The sequence below is a fragment of the Hylobates moloch genome, unplaced genomic scaffold, assembly GCF_009828535.3.
Source record: "Hylobates moloch isolate HMO894 unplaced genomic scaffold, HMol_V3 SCAFFOLD_3, whole genome shotgun sequence".
NCBI lineage: Eukaryota > Metazoa > Chordata > Mammalia > Primates > Hylobatidae > Hylobates > Hylobates moloch.
This window is the reverse complement of record NW_026652278.1, coordinates 111,357,606-111,375,379: the sequence shown is the minus strand read 5'-3', so window position 1 is coordinate 111,375,379 and position 17,774 is coordinate 111,357,606. Positions and strand designations below refer to the sequence as shown.

The window sequence follows — 17,774 nt, the reverse complement described above, 5'->3', positions numbered from 1 at the left end:
TGACTATAACTGGTATTTTAAAAATGGTGGCAGTATGAAGGCTGAATCTTTCCTATAGATAAGAAATTGTACCTACCATTAAACTGTGCCATAGCAAGTACAGTGACTGCTTACATTGCCCTCAGTTTGAAGGCTTTTAAGAAATGGTTAAATGGAACACCAAGAAAAGTTGCAAACTTGCTAAGATAACAAAACATAAAAAAAAAAAAAAACATCAGAAGAAAATCAATGTGACTTTACTCTGATAAATTCTTTTGTAAATTTCACACCATTTTATATAAAGTGAAATGATTGTTTTAGTAGTTCCTTTTGAAATGAACTGACTTATTAGCAGTTGCAAGGGATAGTTCTTAGGGGGCTTAACCTGAACGTTTTAGGATGTAAAGAGCTGCAAATACTCAGTCCACAAGTTGGCATGGGAGTACATTTGGAGACTTCAGCCTGTGAGCTAAGAATATTTTTTACATTTTAAAATGGGGAAAAAAAAAAAAGACTTTCATGACATGAAAGTTATATGTAATCTGGATTTCTATGTTGACAAAGTTTTACTGGAAAACAGCCATGCTCATTCATTTACATATTGTTTATGGCTGCTTTCACATTACAAAGGCAGAGTTGAGTAGTTATTACAGAAATATTATGGTCCACAAAGCCTAAATTATTTTCTATCTTTATAGAAAGTTTGCCAACTCCTTTTCTAAGGAGCTGTGCTTTAGACTTTGCTAGAGTTTAACTCCTAGGATCTCCTGTGATAGATAACATTTTATGATCAGTGAAATTCCAAGTACCCATGACTTAACATGTCCCATAATAATCCACGTTGATGGGAGGGTGACACACAGTTCATGAATGCAAAGAGAAGTCCAATCATATAAACTTAAAAATCAGTTTATCTTAAAAATTTTTTGAATTAGAAGAAATAGATTTCACATGAAAATATAACATTCTGAAGGTAAGTATTTTAAACATTACAACTGTTGGCTGAATTATTTACAAAGTTATAATAAGCTTATAACTGGATGAAAACATCTATAAAAATAAATAGGCACCCTAGACGTAAAACTTTTACATGAAATAAAATGATTAGTATATATGTATCAATCTGTATTTGGAGTGTTGAATCAACATAAAAATAAATGGTCAGTTTCTAGTTTGTGTAGTAGTACATGAGTCAGGAGGTTTCAACTGGACAGTAGTTAAAAGAGGCAAAACTGGACATTGCTATTTGATGTCTACAACTCAACTAAGTCGAAAAGACAAATCTCAAACTGCTGTTAAATACAAAAATTAGTTTAAATGTTTCAAATAATACATTTCCAACTCACATCTTAACTAAATAGAAAAAAAAACTACACAAACTTTGTGAAAGCCATTAAAAAACTTGAAGCCCATTTTTCTAGTATTTTACAATGTTATAAAAGAAGTAAAAACTTTGGTATTTTAAATACAGGTTTACAAACTTTATCTACAAACCCTCCATACTAAAAAATTATGTTAAAAATAAGCTTTCTTAAAAGATAAAATTAATTTGGCATTCAAGTATTTCTAACTTACGAGAATATAAATTAATGATCACTCACTATTATAGTTAAAAAAGGCTAGTAAAAACTATAGGCAGAAGATAAAATTTGGCCAAGACTTGGTAACTGGGTGAAGTTAGACTTTTATAAGCAATTATTTTCTGTTTATCTAACAGTATTCACATTGAATTATTTACAACATTTTAGAATGTTTTAACACGATTTATGCAATCAGTCAAGTGGCTACATTTACTAGTTTATTGAATATATTTATGAGGTTTATCCATTTAGGAATGTAAGGAAAACTTTAGTTCTGTTTCTCAGTTATCGGGAGTGAACATAAAACTATTCTAAACCGCAATTAGTCTACCAGCGTAGTACAAAATAAAATGACAACTAACGAAATAAAGCAAAGTAACTTATTTTTACTCGTAAGGTTACCATAATAATAAAAATTCCTTTAATTTTCAAAGCACTCTTCATGAAAAGTAGTTGGGGTAAAATTACTATTTGTTCAAAGTAGAATAAAAGGGAAGGATGCTCTAATTAAACATTTTATTAAAATTAAACTATATGAAAGGTAGAAATTTAATCTGGAAACCTAGATAGATTTTCAAATTCAGATAAAATGGGTTGACAACCTATAAGCAGGTAATATTACAGCAAAGAAAATGTAGGCAATTACAGTGACATTCCCAATAAGAGGAGGCCCTACATTAATTCCTAACACTGGTGGTTAGCAGCCCAAAGTAAACCAAACCAAAATAAAGACCTTTCACATTTCATACAAAATTAGAAAAAAAGTAACGAGATAAATAAATACACTAAAGTTTAAGTATTTTAACTTTTTAACTTACATGGCTAAAGTAGCATTTATGAATACCTATAATAGTCAAAGGCCTAATTTATCTTAACTAGATACTCTGAAGACAAAAGTTCTGGGAGCAAAATTAAATTCCATCTGTTCTTGAAAATTTACAAATTGTTAATCATATAAGGCTTTTTTTCCCCAAATGCTATCAATTCATAAGTCTTTTTTTTTTTAAGACACTTAAAGGGATCATATGCAGTGACTATCATAGAAGTCAAAAACAAATGGGTGAAGCCCTTTTCTGGTTACCCATTAGAAAGTGCTTCTTCATAAAGCAATTCTTTGACAAAAAAGTACCAGGCTATGTATCACCTGGTACTTTTCAATTAGCATAGTTTATAATCTCCATACATGAGTACTTGTTAGTTTAATATTTCCCAGTCTACTGGCCACAAAATAGGGGGACAAATTTAATTTTTATTCAACTGTAGCATATGACAAATGAATTATTATATCTCCCTGATTTTCTATTTTTCATGGCACGCCAAGACTATTCAAAGGGAATTTCTAAAATATCTAATAAATTGATCATAAAATTATATATGTGTATACACATATACACGTACGTATGTATAGTTATTAACAACTTTAAAAATGCCATGGGCTTTATTTTTATGTATCACTAGGTTTGGTCAGTAGGTTCCTATTATATTTAAACGGCCTCTGAGAAGTAAAAGTTGGTCAATTTTATCAGTTATCTATTAGAATGTATGCTAGGTTTATATCTTTGTTCAGAAGGGCAGCTTGAACCAAGATTATTATGTAACACAGGTCTAGTCCTTTTTCACTCTAAGATAGTGAATTATTACAAAAGCCACTGCTCTCTGGAAAAGACAGCTTGGGCCTCTGATGGTATTTCAATCTATATGTGTCCGTCATGCAGCTATCAACTGAAAAATAGGTAGTTAATGAAACTGTCTCATTTGGACAGGTAGAAATGGAGTCTAGTTCTGGTTGGCAAAATGCATCAGTGGCACCTGAGTTTGCCTGAAAATCATTAGTTGAGGAGTTGGATGGGCAGTTTGGTGTGTTGCCAAAACATTCTCTCACTTGAAATGTTTCTTTACGTCTTTCATCATTCATATGTGTACTCACTTCTAAACTTGGTTCTGAAGCTGTACTTAAACTGTGATTCGGAAGATGAGAGGTAGCTTTAAACACCTCTGTAAGTTTGACATCAGGTGTAGATTCGCTTTTCTCTGACTGTGGCACACTGGTTATAGCATATTTCTTTGGTGGCAAAGGGGGTGGTAGATTCTGGCAAAAAAGTTTTGGCATCTGACACCCATCAGATCTGCCAGCTGACTGAATTATACATTCTGTGGATAGAGAGTTCTCAAAGTAACACTGATCCGTGATATTTTGCTGCTGGATGAGAGGAGCAGTTTCTGGCTTTAACCCAACAGTTCTTAGGTGTGAAGACCATGATGAAGATGGTTCATTACTGTTCACTCTCTTCCCAGAAGCAGAGTTATCAATGTGAAAAGGCAAACCTGTTCTCTCAGAATTTTCTATATTAAGCCACTCAGAAAATTTGCATTCATTTGGTTTTTCAAGTTTCTGTTCATCTGACTGGTGGATATGTTCTCTTGAATTATGGTCCTTGGGTATTTGTAGACTGGATGAAGGAAATAACTTTCCATTGTTTTCATGTACATGTGATCTGAAATATGAAAATAAAAACAAAGCTAGAACACTCTATGCAACTATATGAAACTAGGGGAAAATAAATATTTGTTTTGTAGTTTGATTTTCCCAAAATACAGTTTATATTGTTTTTACAACAAAACCACAAAAATGGAAAGATACTTGCAACCATTAACATTTTCAACTCTCTCCAAATCCAAACTCTTTATGTCAGAATATGTGAGTGTTTACCAGAAACACCCATCATTACCAGAATCCCATTTCTAATAATTAGAAATATAATTTTAGAAACTCACTTCAACTCAAAACACTAAAATTACATTTATTTGTAACAATATATAGAACTTGAGGAAAGTGTTAACAGTCAAACAGTACTCTAAAACATCTCCCCACCAACATTCCAAACTTTAAAGGCAATAGAGGTAGAAGTACTTAAATTTTGATATGTAGCAGTATAGTATATTAATTATTATATTTTGCAAATATATTTATATTATATTTGAGGGTCTTGCTATGTTGCCTAGGCTGGCTTTAAACTGGCCTCAAGTGATCCTGCTGCCTCAGCCTCCTCAGTAGCTAGGATTACAGACATGTACCACCACATCACACCTGGCTGTATACTAGTTTAAAATAATGGAATCAAGATAACCTTTAGGTAATAGTTACTTTCTAAGGTGAGGGTAAATGACGCCATATTGCAAATTATTTTTCTCATATGAATTACGTGGAATTGAATTAGAATGCAATGGTTAAAGAGAGTTGACGCTTTGCTAGGTAGATGGAGCTATAATCAAATCTCAGCTTGATTGTTGTGGTCACATTACTTAAATCTAAGCTTCAAATTTTCTCTTGTAAAATATCATCTACCTCATAAGAATGCTGTGAAGATTGAAATAGACAATCAGATACTGTACCTGGTACTTTGTAAGCTCTCTATCCTTAGATCCACATTCTATTAATGATTCCCAATAAGAAAGGCATCTTAATACTGCAGACCCATTGCTTTCAAAGTAATAATATGTATTTATGTCCTTCTGATAAACAATGTGCCTATAATACATGTACTTAGGGAAAAAAATATGGTTACCTTTTTATCAAATGATTTTTTATTTGTAAATGTGATTCTGGGTGGAATTCGTGAGATTTATAGCCTGCTTCCAAATTCCTGAGTTCTTTTCTAAAGCCTAGGGTTGGGTGGGGTGGGGAGAAGAGATGAGGAAAACAAAATTATTTAAATTATCTTACAGAATTTATTTCATTTATACCTTTCTATATTTACATAAAGCTTTCTATAAACAGGTAATCTCTTCCAATTTAAAAAAATGAATTCTTTAAGACTCAACTCAAAATAACAGTTCTTTTTTGAACGCTTTATGCAAAATTTCTTCAGTTTATTATCACTTGAGGGTGTCATCCATGATGGAATAGTGCTGTTCCTGCTGGGTCATGCAGATCTGTGTATGTGTTTTCCCTGTTACTTGAGACAAGATCTTTACTGACCAAGTGTTAACAGTGAAAAAACCCTGCATTTGAAGATCGCTGGCTTGAGCTGAAGTTTGGACTCACTAATTATGGGTAGGTAAACAAGCCTCTTAACCTCTTAAAATCTCAGTTCCCTCACTTATATAATGGGATAATGATAATCCATTTTACCTACCTCATGGGAATATTAGGTATTTAAACTGAATTAAAATTGGTAGGAGGTTATTATGATAGCATATAAAATATACCACTACTAATTAGCTGCCATTTATTGACTGCTTACTCAAGTTGTGAGAAGTGGATATTTCATTTAATCTTCACAATAACCTTATAAAGAAATGACTATCAACTTGATGTTACAGATGAGAAAACAGTGGCTTAGAAAGGTTAAGTATATATATCAATATACTACAGAATTAGATCTTTATGACTCAAAAGTCCATGCTCTTAACCAGGATGCCATAATGCTTCCTAATAATTGATACTTAACTTCTCCCCTGGCTCTGACATTTAATAGGCACCAAATAGTTTTTGAATTTAATTTTAATGAAGTCTTATGATAAAAGTTATACTAATTTACAATGTGACTTTTGTTACTTCCAAGTGTCTTCCAAGTGTCTTCCAATCCTGCTACATGAGATTTCAGATACCAAATTAACCATTTTCTCTCTCTCTCTAATTATAGCTAGCTATTGATTAGAGCCTAAAGGTCAATATGGCACCACATAAAATACAGCAGGTCTATTTCCCTCTGAACAACGATTCTAGGAGAATTCACTGGAGAGCCTTTAACAATATTAATGTTCAGAGTAAAACATTATCTACATTTGGATTTCTCTCTACAAAACATGACCTTAACTAAAACAGCTCTAATAAAAATGACTATTGCCCTCTAATCTTTAATACAATTAAATGAAAATAATGTCCAGACTACAGATAAAGTAGGCCCAACTGAACAAATAAAACCCTGAAAACTAAAAATTATTTTAAAAGGTAGAGATGAAGAAAAGGGAACTAAGACATTTGGATTTGTACAGGAATTTACCTAACACCATCTCAGTTTTTGATTCCCCCTTATGGGAGAGCAAGTGCTTTATATCTGAGAACCTGAAAGTCTACAGGGAGCTTTTTCCTTTACTAAGGCACAAGCGGCCTGGGGCACCAATATACTGATAGAAAAGTCACAACCACCAATGTATCAACAAAGCACAAAAGCATCTTTAATTACTTTGTGAACATCATCACCCACTTATCATAGAATGAGAAGTAGAAAACTGTATAAAATTATTTTAGTCATGTACCACCATAATAATGATAGCTACAGTTTATGGAATACCCAATATGTACCAAGTCTTAAGATTATTCTTGTTCAGCAATTCTCGAAGTATGGCCTTGGACCCCTGGAGGTCCTCGAGACCCTTTCAGAGAGTCTATGAAGTCAAACTATTTTCATGATATTATTAAGATGTTACTTTACTTTTTGACTCTGTTGCCATTTACACTGATGGCACAAAAACAATAATGGATAAAACTGTTAGCATAATTCAAGGCAGTAACACTAAACTGTACTAACTGTATTCTTCATTGCCATATACTTGTTTTTTTAAGCCAGTTTTACTTAAAGAATGCCTGATGAAACAGTAACAATTATTTTATTAATTAATTAATTTACTTCATTTGCACATCTTTTTATTATTCTATATGAGGAAATGGGAGATATGCATAAAGTACTTTTGCTGTGGTAATACTAAGCATGACAGCTGTTTGAAGAAAACTTGTATCCACCACAGTGAGTTCTGCAACTTCCCAATACTTATAAAGACTTTCTGCTAGTATCTATGGTGATACTAACAAAAATAGTTTTTAGAAAGATATTAGTGAAATGTATCAACACTTGGAAGCCCTGCATAACTCAGCAAACCAGTATTTTTTTTTTTTTTTTTTTTTGAGACAGACTTCCGCTCTTGTCGCCCAGGCTGTAGTGCAATGGCGCGATCTCGGCTCACTGCAACCTCTGCCTACCAGACTCAAGCAATTGTCCTGCCTCGGCCTCTTGAGTAGCTGGGATTTCAGGCATGTGCCACCACGCCTGGCTATTTTTTTATATTTTTAGTAGAGACGGGGTTTCTTCGTATTGGTCAGGCTAGTCTCGAACTCCAAACCTCAGGTGATCCACCAGCGTCGGCCTCCCAAAGTGCTGGGATTACAGGTGTCAGCCACCGTGCCCGGCTGCAAACCAGTATTTTTTAAATGACCATACGTGGATGTTACAAAATCATGCATGAGTAAAGTATCCATTCAAAGTGCAAGACAGACTAATGTATTTTAATGTAATGGAGGACGAAAAGTTAAATACTATGGTTTCAGATTTCACACTGCATTAAAGAAACTACTACTTGGTGTAGTGTCAAAGAAGAATATCCACAATTTTTAGGAAAAGCTATTAAAATATTCCTATTTCTAACTGTATTATCTGTGTGTAAATGGGCTTTCTTCATACATGAAAACATCACAACAGTCTGAATGCAAAAACAAGAATCCAGCCATCTTACATGAAGCCAGGCATTAACTGAGATTTGAAAGCATAAAACAATGTCATTCATCTCACTAAATTTTTGTTTTCAATAGTTAATTTTCATTTAAAAATGTTATTTGTGTTAGCATGTACTGGGTTTATTTCTTTAAATGAATAAATATTTTGAAAGTTTCAGTTTTAGTGCCTAATCTAGCAAATGTTGATAGACATAACCTATAGAAACAAAAGCTCTTTTAGGTCATAAATCCTTTTCTAAGATTATAAAGATATCTGAGGCCCAAAAGTTTGAAAACTACTGTTCTAGTTGGTAACAGTTGTCTTTTAAAATATCAGTCACAACTGTTCTCTGAAACAATTCCCCTTGAGGAAACTTAGGCTCAGGGAAGTTAAGTGACCTAATCAATATTCTATGTATCTGGTAAGTAGGAGCATTTAAACCAATCCAAGGTTCACTCCAAAGCTACTGCTCTTGCCACTGCACTATGCCATTAATACACAAAGTCATTATACTAAATCTCCTTCTGATGAAACTAGGCCACTAGTGTGAACATCAAATAACATGCTGATGCCCATAGAAAATAGCAAAATATATGGCATTAGCATGAACTGTCAACTAATTGTCTACGCTTCTGTAACATTTCTAGTAAGTTTTTCTGCATTCTCCCGTACTTTTAGTTGACATTTTCATCATGTTCATTTATCTCATTTTCCTCTCATTCTCCTGCTTCTACTTTACTGTACACCAAATCTATGAAGACTGCAAAGAAAACAAAGTTATTAAAGCAGTAATTTTATTTTTTAAACAATAAGTGTTCTTTATCTTAGATATTTTTTAGGTATTGCCCTACAGGGGAAAAATAATCTATATTTGATTATGATCAGGCTCTGCAAGTTAAATCTTGGAAGCAATTTCCAAGAAACAGTCATGTAATATACATGAGAACTTAATACCCTCTATGCCAACATTGCTCCATATAGTAAATAATAAAAACTTCAGATGGTAGAATGAGAGGAACTATAAGTCTGGCATTCATTTAAGATTTAACACGTTTACTTCCACTAAATTGCAGTAAGCTCTCTGATTATATATGTGCCTTTAAAAAAAAAAATTTCCCCAGAAGTTAGCACAGTATCTAGCACACAAAAGACATTCAAATGAAGGTCTGCAGAATAAACAATTGCCTCAAAAACACAGTTTTACTTCTTTTAAGTCACCTCCACCCTGCCCATCATGTTCCCAACTCAGTGGTGCAAGACAAGTTAAGTATGAATTGAGACAAATCTTATCTTTCCCTCCCACTTATCTCAAGTCTATAAGTGCTATACTCATAACACTTTTAGAAAGCAGTAAAATGTATCCCAGAGTCTCTCTAGAAGGAATATATTATTTTTCATGTTTAAGAAAATCACTGTGGGTAAGCCTGACACACTGCCTGAGGCTCGAAAACTTTGCCAATCTTTTCAACAGCTATTTTATGATTAAAAACAGATGTGACAAGAAATAAGATGTCAAAAAGAACTTCAATAATATGTCAATGTTTACAGCTTAATTTTTAAGTTGAAATGTAATTTGCTACCCAGTGTGATTTTTAACTTCATATTATTAGCCAATTCATAATTTATTTGCCAATTCATAATTTCAAGTTTAATATTCACAAACAAGAAACAAGTAAATATTTAGTTCTTAAGTAATTCTTTACTTTTATAAATTATTCACACAATGGGCAGCAGGAGGCAGCATAGGTTTTATGAGCATGTTTGAAATTTCAATATCAACTGTGGCAGGCATTCAACCAAGTGGTTTGACTTCAGAATTCCAACTAACTTAAAAATAGATATGTTATTTTTCTCTTCTGCTGACATAGACATCCACGTGTCTTTGTGAGGAATTTTGGCTCCAGGTTATTCGCAAATCTAAGATAGTCCAATTTTAACACTTTGACACAGAAAAAAAAACCTCAGTATCAAGGCAAGAAACTTTAATAATGCCCATTTTGATTCTGTATACAAAAAAAACCAAAGCAGAGTATTCAAGAAATCAAAATATATATTTCATCTGAGAAAAAAGACCTATGTTTAAAATAGATATAGATAGATAGATAGATAGATAGATAGATAGATGATAGATAGATAGATAGATATAGCAATAAAACCAAACTGCTGACATAGACAATGTAATCTTCACTCTTGTATAATGAGATTTCAGAATATAATGGTAATACTACATTTACAAACCCTAAACATTCAACAGCAATAATCAAATCAATGACTGAATTTACAATAAAAATACATTTGAAATAAATTTGAATATTTTAGAAAAATCAGAAAACTTTAACTAGATAAATATTTATGGCTAAATTTACTACATACTAAAAGCAGTAGAGAGATACTTTAATATGTAGTAATAATCTATACTATCTGAAACCTAAATTTGGGGATTTTACAAAATAATAAAGGAGGAGTCAATAACTGCTTTTTGCACTGGATTATAATTTAAAGGAAAAGCAAATATTGCTATTTTGCTACAAAGTAAATTTCAATCCCAGAAGTTTAGTTTTTAAAAAGTACATAGGTAGCCATTTGGTGGTCCTGGGTAGGCCACAGCAAGAGAAGAGATTATGTGTTACCAGTTTGTGAAATTCTTAGAGAAAAAATGTTTAATATGCATAGAAAAAAAATCGGCTGACAAAAGTACTTCTCTAAATATACTTTCAGTGTATTTATCTTAAATAAACAAACTCTGTAGTTTGCCAAAAACATCTTAGAGAAAACTTACGTATATGTACAAACACTTCTGACAAAATTTTTTATTGACTTAATTCTAGGATGTAACAACATTAAGGACAGTATATTTCACTTAAAAAAGTGGAGGTACAGACTATTTGTACAAGAAGAAATAAGGGACTTAACAGATTTTTAAACCACTGACTAACTTCTTTCACTCCTATTTGTTATGTCCCAGATCATGACTCTCAGCATTAACTAATCCTAACTTATAGGATCAACTGAGATTAAGCCAAGTATTGCAGACTCCGGAAGCAAATGGCAAAAGTTCTTGAAAGACCTAATAATTCTTTTGTGATCTGTTACATATGATCTATAAATATCCTAACCTACTATGTACTTACCTCAGTAGATAACCGTACCTCATAGAAAAAAGAAAGTCCATTAGGTATCAACACTTCAACTGTTCTACCTAACACAAATACACACTAATCAGTATCTGCTCTCATCTTTCTCTCCTTCATCACAGAAAAGCTGCCATCCTTTTCATTCAAATCCTGTCTCTACCTTGTTTCCTTCTCACTCTGCCTCAAGGGTCTTACTCCATCAATTACTGTTCTGTTCTATTCTTCATGCCTTTCTTTCTCTCCCTCTGTACATCATTAGTTCCTTATCTTCTGCAATATAAATAAATACCAAGCATGTCCACTTGAAAACAAATGAAACAAAATGCAAACTAAGCATTTAGTTTCATTTTCTCCTCTAGGTATGCTATTCACAGCAAATGTTTGGAAAGACAGACAAAAATTCATTTCTTTACTTCTCTTGCTTCCTGTTATAAAAACATAAAGTCATAGAGATTTTCATGGTCAAAAGCACATTGCTCTAAGAACTTTGCAATAGGTGTCCTCAGTTAATATGAAAAAGTATGTAATGCACTTCAAGGGTTTTTTATTGTGGTAAAATATACGTAACAAAATTTATTATTCTAACTATTTTTAAGTTCAGTGGCATTAAGTACATTTACACTGCTGTGTAACCATTAGTCTACTGTAATCTTTTAACTTTTTACTTGGAAATAAATTTTCAACATTCAAAAAAGTTGAAAGATTTAAAAAGTATAAAACATACTTTTTATAAGAAGAAATCATTTTTGTAAGAAGAAATCATTTCTTCTGTCCTGAATGTAATTTAAGGCATGTGAAATCCCTCTGCTACAATTCCATTTTAAAAACGGGGCTAAAACGTTCCAAATGGCATTGTGGCAATTTAAACAATGTTCCCAAATATAATGGCTTTAGGCAATTTAGGGATGGATTTTTGCAGCAGAATTCATCATGACATAGGCAGACAAGCCTATATAATATCTCTATTAATGGAAAAAAGCAGTATATTATATCCTTTCTCCAGATTCAGCTATTATTAACATTTTAATAATAGGGTTTTTTTTTTTTCTGGACCATTTGAGATTAAGTTACAAACATGGCCCTTTACTTCTAAATACCTCAATTCTACTTCAGTCTTCCTTCTATGTCTAATGTTCCTCAAACACTGCTTTTACTATACCACTAATAAATGCTAAATCAAACTGGCACTTTTTAATCCTTATTCTGCTTAACCTATGGACACTCTTCCCCTGAAAGATCTACACTTCTCTGTTTTTCCTTTGATAACCGCAATATTTTCTCATATCTTTCCAGCTCCCCCTTCTCATTCCTTTCTACAGTTGCTCCTTCTCTCTAGTTTTAGCTCACTTCTCTTCCTCAGGGAAGCCAATGTTCCTTACTTTGTTTCTTGCCCTTTGATCTCCAATTTTCCTGAAGGATCCTGTCTGTGTTTATGGCATTCAATTCCTATATAGGTGGATGGTTATTAAATATATAATCTTTCCTGAGATTTAGACTTATGTTCCTAACTGCCTAATAATGCTGTTTACCTAGATGATACACTCAACAAATTAAAATATAAACTTGGCATCCCCCAAAATCTGTTCCTTCTTCCTATATTCCCCATTTTGCTAAATGGTAAATCTAATTGTATACATCCCAAATACACCTATCCCTGCTTCCCTTTCTCTCATTTGGTACATGTCACAAAAGCTAACTAATTATCCTGCCCACATATGCTTATCGTCTCTCAAGTACTTCTTGACATTGGTACTGCCCCCAACTTTTCTCTCCTAGGCTATTACAATCGTCATCTAACTAATTTTTCTCCCACTGTCCCAAATTTATCCTCTATACTACCACCACCACAGTCTTTTCCAAAATGCAAATTACAGTATACCATTTTTCTTATCCTTTGGTGCCTCTCCATTTCCTCTATGATTAAAAAATAGCACAAATTTTCACCATAATTTGGCTTCTATCTATCCCTGTTGCCATTATCCCATAATTCCATGCATGCACTTCTGCCCTGCATATACCAAACTACTTGTGTTCTCCAAATATGTGATGCTTTCTCCTGACAATGTGTTTTAAATATATCATTTCTTCTGTCTTGAATGTAATTTAAGGTGTGTGAAATCCCTCCACTACAATTCCATTTTAAAAAGGGGGCTAAAATATTACAAATGGCATTGTGGCAATTTAAACAATGTTCCCAAATATAACAGCTTTAGGCAGTGTAGGGATGGATTTTTGCAGCAGAATTCATCATGACATAGGCAGACAAGCCTATATAATATCTCTATTAATGGAATAAAAAAAGCAGAAATAATGGTGGCATTATTATAGATTTTGGTCCTCTACCATTAAATATACGTGCATAGACTAATATTAAAAATTGACAAAATGTCAAGAAAATATGAAAATAAGAAATTTCTAAGCCTCTTTAAATTTTAAGTCTTTTAGCTATTGATATAAAATGATTCTATAGGTCAGTAATGTAAGTGTGCCCTCATTTTATAAATAAGAAATAGGAATGACCAAGAAAATCATATATAGTCACAAAATTATAATAAATTGTCCCTTATTGGGGGAAAAAACCATGCACAGCAAGTTTTTAATTTGGGAAAAAAATTCCTATATCACTTTTCCACATATTCCCAGTCCCAGATTGGGGGAAGGGAATACATAATACCATAAGGCACAACACAAACAGATGTTCTCAAGTCAAAGACTGGCTTAGAGAACCATGGTAGGCTTTGAAGTAGAAAGTTTATGAAATCAGAAATAACTTTAAAATAGTATAATTTATTTAGTTAAATAAAGAGTAGGTTACACAAAACCACAATACGATACCTATTAAAACAGAAAATAACAAGTGCTAGTGAGGATATGGAGAGACTGGAGTCCTTATGGACTGCTGGTGGGAATGTAAAATGGTGCAGCTGCTGTAAAAATAGTACAGCAGTTCTTGAAAACATTAAACATACATACAACTACCACAGGACCCAGCAACTGCACTTTTGGGTATATATTCAAAAGACTTCAAAGTAGGAACTCAAACAGACATTTGCACACTAATATTCACTGCAGCATTATTCACAATAGCCAAAGGGTAATAACAACCCACATGTCCACTTACAGATGAAAGCATAAACAAGATGTGGTATATAATACAATGGAATGTTACTCAGTCTTAAAAATGAATGAGATTCTGATACATCTACAACATGGATGAACCTTGAAATCATCACGCTAAGTGAAATAACTCACACACAAGAGGACAAATATCATATGGTTCCACCTATATGAAGTACCTAAAATAGTCCAATTTACAGAGACAAAAAGTAGAATGGTGATTGCCAAGGGCTGGGAGGAGGGGAGAATGAGGAGCTGTTTAATGGGTAGAGAACTTCAGTTTGAGAAGATAGAAAAGTTCTGGAAATGGATGGTAGTAATCATTGCACAACAGTGTGAATATACTTAATGCCACTGAACTGTACACTTAAAAATAGTTAGAATGGTAAATTTGGTTATACATATTTTACCACAAAAAAGCATTTTTAAGTGCATCACACACACACACTTTCATATTAAATGAGGAAACCTCCTGCAAAGTTCTTATAGCAATGTACTTCTGACCACCAAAATCTCTATGATCTTGTGTTTTTATAACTATCAGGAAGCAAGCATCATTTTGTAACAAGTACTGAACTTGCAGTTATTGTTCAATCTCACTGACTTTTGCTATGATTTCTGGCCAACCCTTTACTGTTTCCTGTAATACTTGGTTACCAAACTTATCAGATTTTATCAGGCGAGACATTCTAATATGGAAAAGGAAGGTTATTTCCTTAATATAAGTGTTTCCTTCTGATAGTATACCATTTGATGAAAACAAAATAATTTAACATTTATCACATTATTTGTCTGCAAACTGAAAAATAATCCCCACAAAAGCCTTAAGCATAATAAAGACTAAAAAACTTTAAAATTTGCTGTTCATTGCTCTTTCATATTGTGAAAAATTATATGCCTTCTACTCCTCTGAATTATAAAATTTGAAAACATTGCCTTTGATTGCAACATAATAATCCCTTTGCTAATCATCTTCCTTGACTTCTCTCCCCCAAATTCTTCAGGTATATACTCCCAACAGCAACCCTGAATCCTGTATACATTCAAATATCTAACTTTCTTTGCTTCTGGGCTGTTATGTGTTGCTAACAAATCACCTGTAATAACCCCACACCACTGCATAGTTATTGTTGCCAAACTGAACTTTTCCAGAAGGCTCTTATCAATCTTTCTATCTGTTCTTAACTACTATGGCAGTCATTAGAGTTGTTCGCATATACTTCCATTCAATTCCAAGCACCTGTAAAATTGCACTTTTCTACCTTCTCTGAAATCAGGCCTGGTTAGAAGACTAGCTCTGGTCAATGATACAGAAGTGGAAGTGCATGTGTCACTTCGGGTTTGAAGTTTTAAGAGTTGGCAGGTGATTCTCCACAACATATCTTCCTTTATGTCCTCCTCACCCATATCCCCTTAGCCTGGGATCCTGAGTGACCCCTAAGAAGAGACTACACTGACCACCTCTGGACTTGTATTGTGAGCAAGAAACAAACGAGTTAACAGCTTGAGATTTTGAAGACACTACCATTGCATAATCTAAAACCTACCTATCCTGATAGAGTTTCCCCTTTTCTCATAGCTTTCCCATCTTTTAAAAGCCTTCAAGTATGAATGGTCTCAACTTCCCTCATCATTACTCATAAACTTATCAGTAACAGGACCATTCTTATCTTCTTTACTCTTACCTCAATGGACCATTCTCTTTTTATGCCTATTTCCCATAGGCATAAAAGGTAGGGAGTACATAAAGTCAGAAAGACTTTATGTAGAAAAGACTTTATGTAGAAAGTCAGAAAGACTTTATGTAGAAACAGTCTACAGACAGTTTCTAAGCTATCAGAACATGACATTTTTCTTTGCAAATATAGAAATATACCTTCTGTTAAGTAAAAGTAAAGTGTTAACAAGCCACCATAGACAGATACTCCTGCCTATCTGAGTCTCAAATCACAGTTTTAAGGGCTAGTATCAAAGGCAATGTGTTCAAGGGTCCCTAATGTGGACACTTAAAATGCAAACTGCTACCAAAAAAAAAAAAAAAAATTTAAAGACTTCATCATCTAAATCAAAAAAGGAAGCAATCTAATGCTATCTTTAATCAGAGACATATCGAAACAGCACATTAAAAAAGGCTGCAAACTTCAAAAGCAATAGTTATCCAATCAAATAAAAAGTAAGATACAAAACCATTATTAACACTTTGTGAAGCCAATGGGGAAAGTATAGCATGCTTTCTTTTGTATGACAATATACATACAAAAAAGAATGCTGATTTCCTTCTTTCCACATGTACTTCATTACAACATATTAACTTAATAAAATATGTTTATTGATATTTTAGGGTTATTTAAAAATAACTTTTATAGTCATATAGGATTTTCTCTCAGGTACATAATAGCAAACAATAAATTACTATAATTCATTTATTACAGCAACTATTATATTCAAATAAGCTTTTTACCTTCTAAGTGATGTTGGCTCTGAAGGGAGGTACAGTCCCCACATTCTTTATTTAGGTTGCTTGTCTTAATCTGGTCACTAGAAAATAAAATACACACTAAACACATCAGTTATTATGGACTGCCTTTGTTTATTCTAAAAAAAAAAAAAACAACATCTGTTAAACATTTATTATATGCCATGTGCTGTTCTAGGGCTTAATGTACATTATTTAATACTTAAAAGTAGTTGTTATCTTCATTTTACAGAAGATAAAGACTGTAAAAGTCAAATTAATTTGCCCAATAATTAAAATCTAAGTCTATCCGGTTATAAAGTCCTGATCTTTCTACTGCCCTAGGCTACTCCATTCCAAGAAGAATTATAAAATTACCTTGTCAAGTCTTTTTTTTTTTTTTTGAGCCAGGACCTTTTGCTCTTTTGCCCAGGATGCAGTGCAGTGGTACAAACATGGTTCACTGCAGCCTCGACCTCCTGGGCTGAAAAGATCCTCCCACCTCAGCCTCCCAAGTAGCTGGGACCACAGGCATATGCCACGATACCTGGCTAATATTTTAAAACTGTTTCCTAGAGATTATGAGATCTTTCCATGTTGCTCAGGCTAGTCTTGAACTCCTGGGCTCAAGCAATCCTCCTGCCTCAGCCTCCCAAGGTGCTGTGATTACAGGTGTGTAATCACTACACCTGGCCCTTTCCTTAAGTCTTTATTGAAACAAGCATTTTCATTAAACATGAGCAGTTGATTTTTGCAAATCTACCTTTTAATAACAAATGTGGTCAAATATCAGCTAATATCAAACAAACACATTGTTAGAAGGATTAAACAGTAATATAATAAATGTATTTAGAATTAATTGAACACAAAGTTATTTGGCTGAATTTTTTTATATTTGCTAAAGGGAAAATATCTCTTCCATGAGAATGAGTTGTGACAGTAAAAACTAGCTTCAGTTCTGAGTTACAAATGTTAGAGATGGGATTATAAACATTATGTAGACTGAAGAATTAAA

At 33.1% G+C, this 17,774-nt stretch overlaps 1 protein-coding gene across 7 annotated transcripts in view; it reads right to left on the bottom strand.

Annotated features, from left to right (window-relative positions):
• Positions 1-359: 359 nt before the first annotated feature.
• Positions 360-17,774, bottom strand: part of USP53 (ubiquitin specific peptidase 53) — an 80,527-nt gene continuing 63,112 nt past the window's right edge. For 5 of the 7 annotated variants that reach the window (XM_058436710.1, XM_058436709.1, XM_058436708.1 and 2 more), the window contains 3 exons: positions 16,766-16,842; positions 5,126-5,222; positions 360-4,054 (listed from right to left, as the gene is read on the bottom strand). In XM_058436710.1, coding sequence (XP_058292693.1) covers positions 3,181-4,054; positions 5,126-5,222; positions 16,766-16,842 — 1,048 coding nt within the window. In that variant the 3' untranslated portion in view covers positions 360-3,180. The remainder of the gene's footprint in view (positions 4,055-5,125; positions 5,223-16,765; positions 16,843-17,774) is intronic. The other 2 variants (XM_058436713.1, XM_032146483.2) reach the window with 1 other exon arrangement.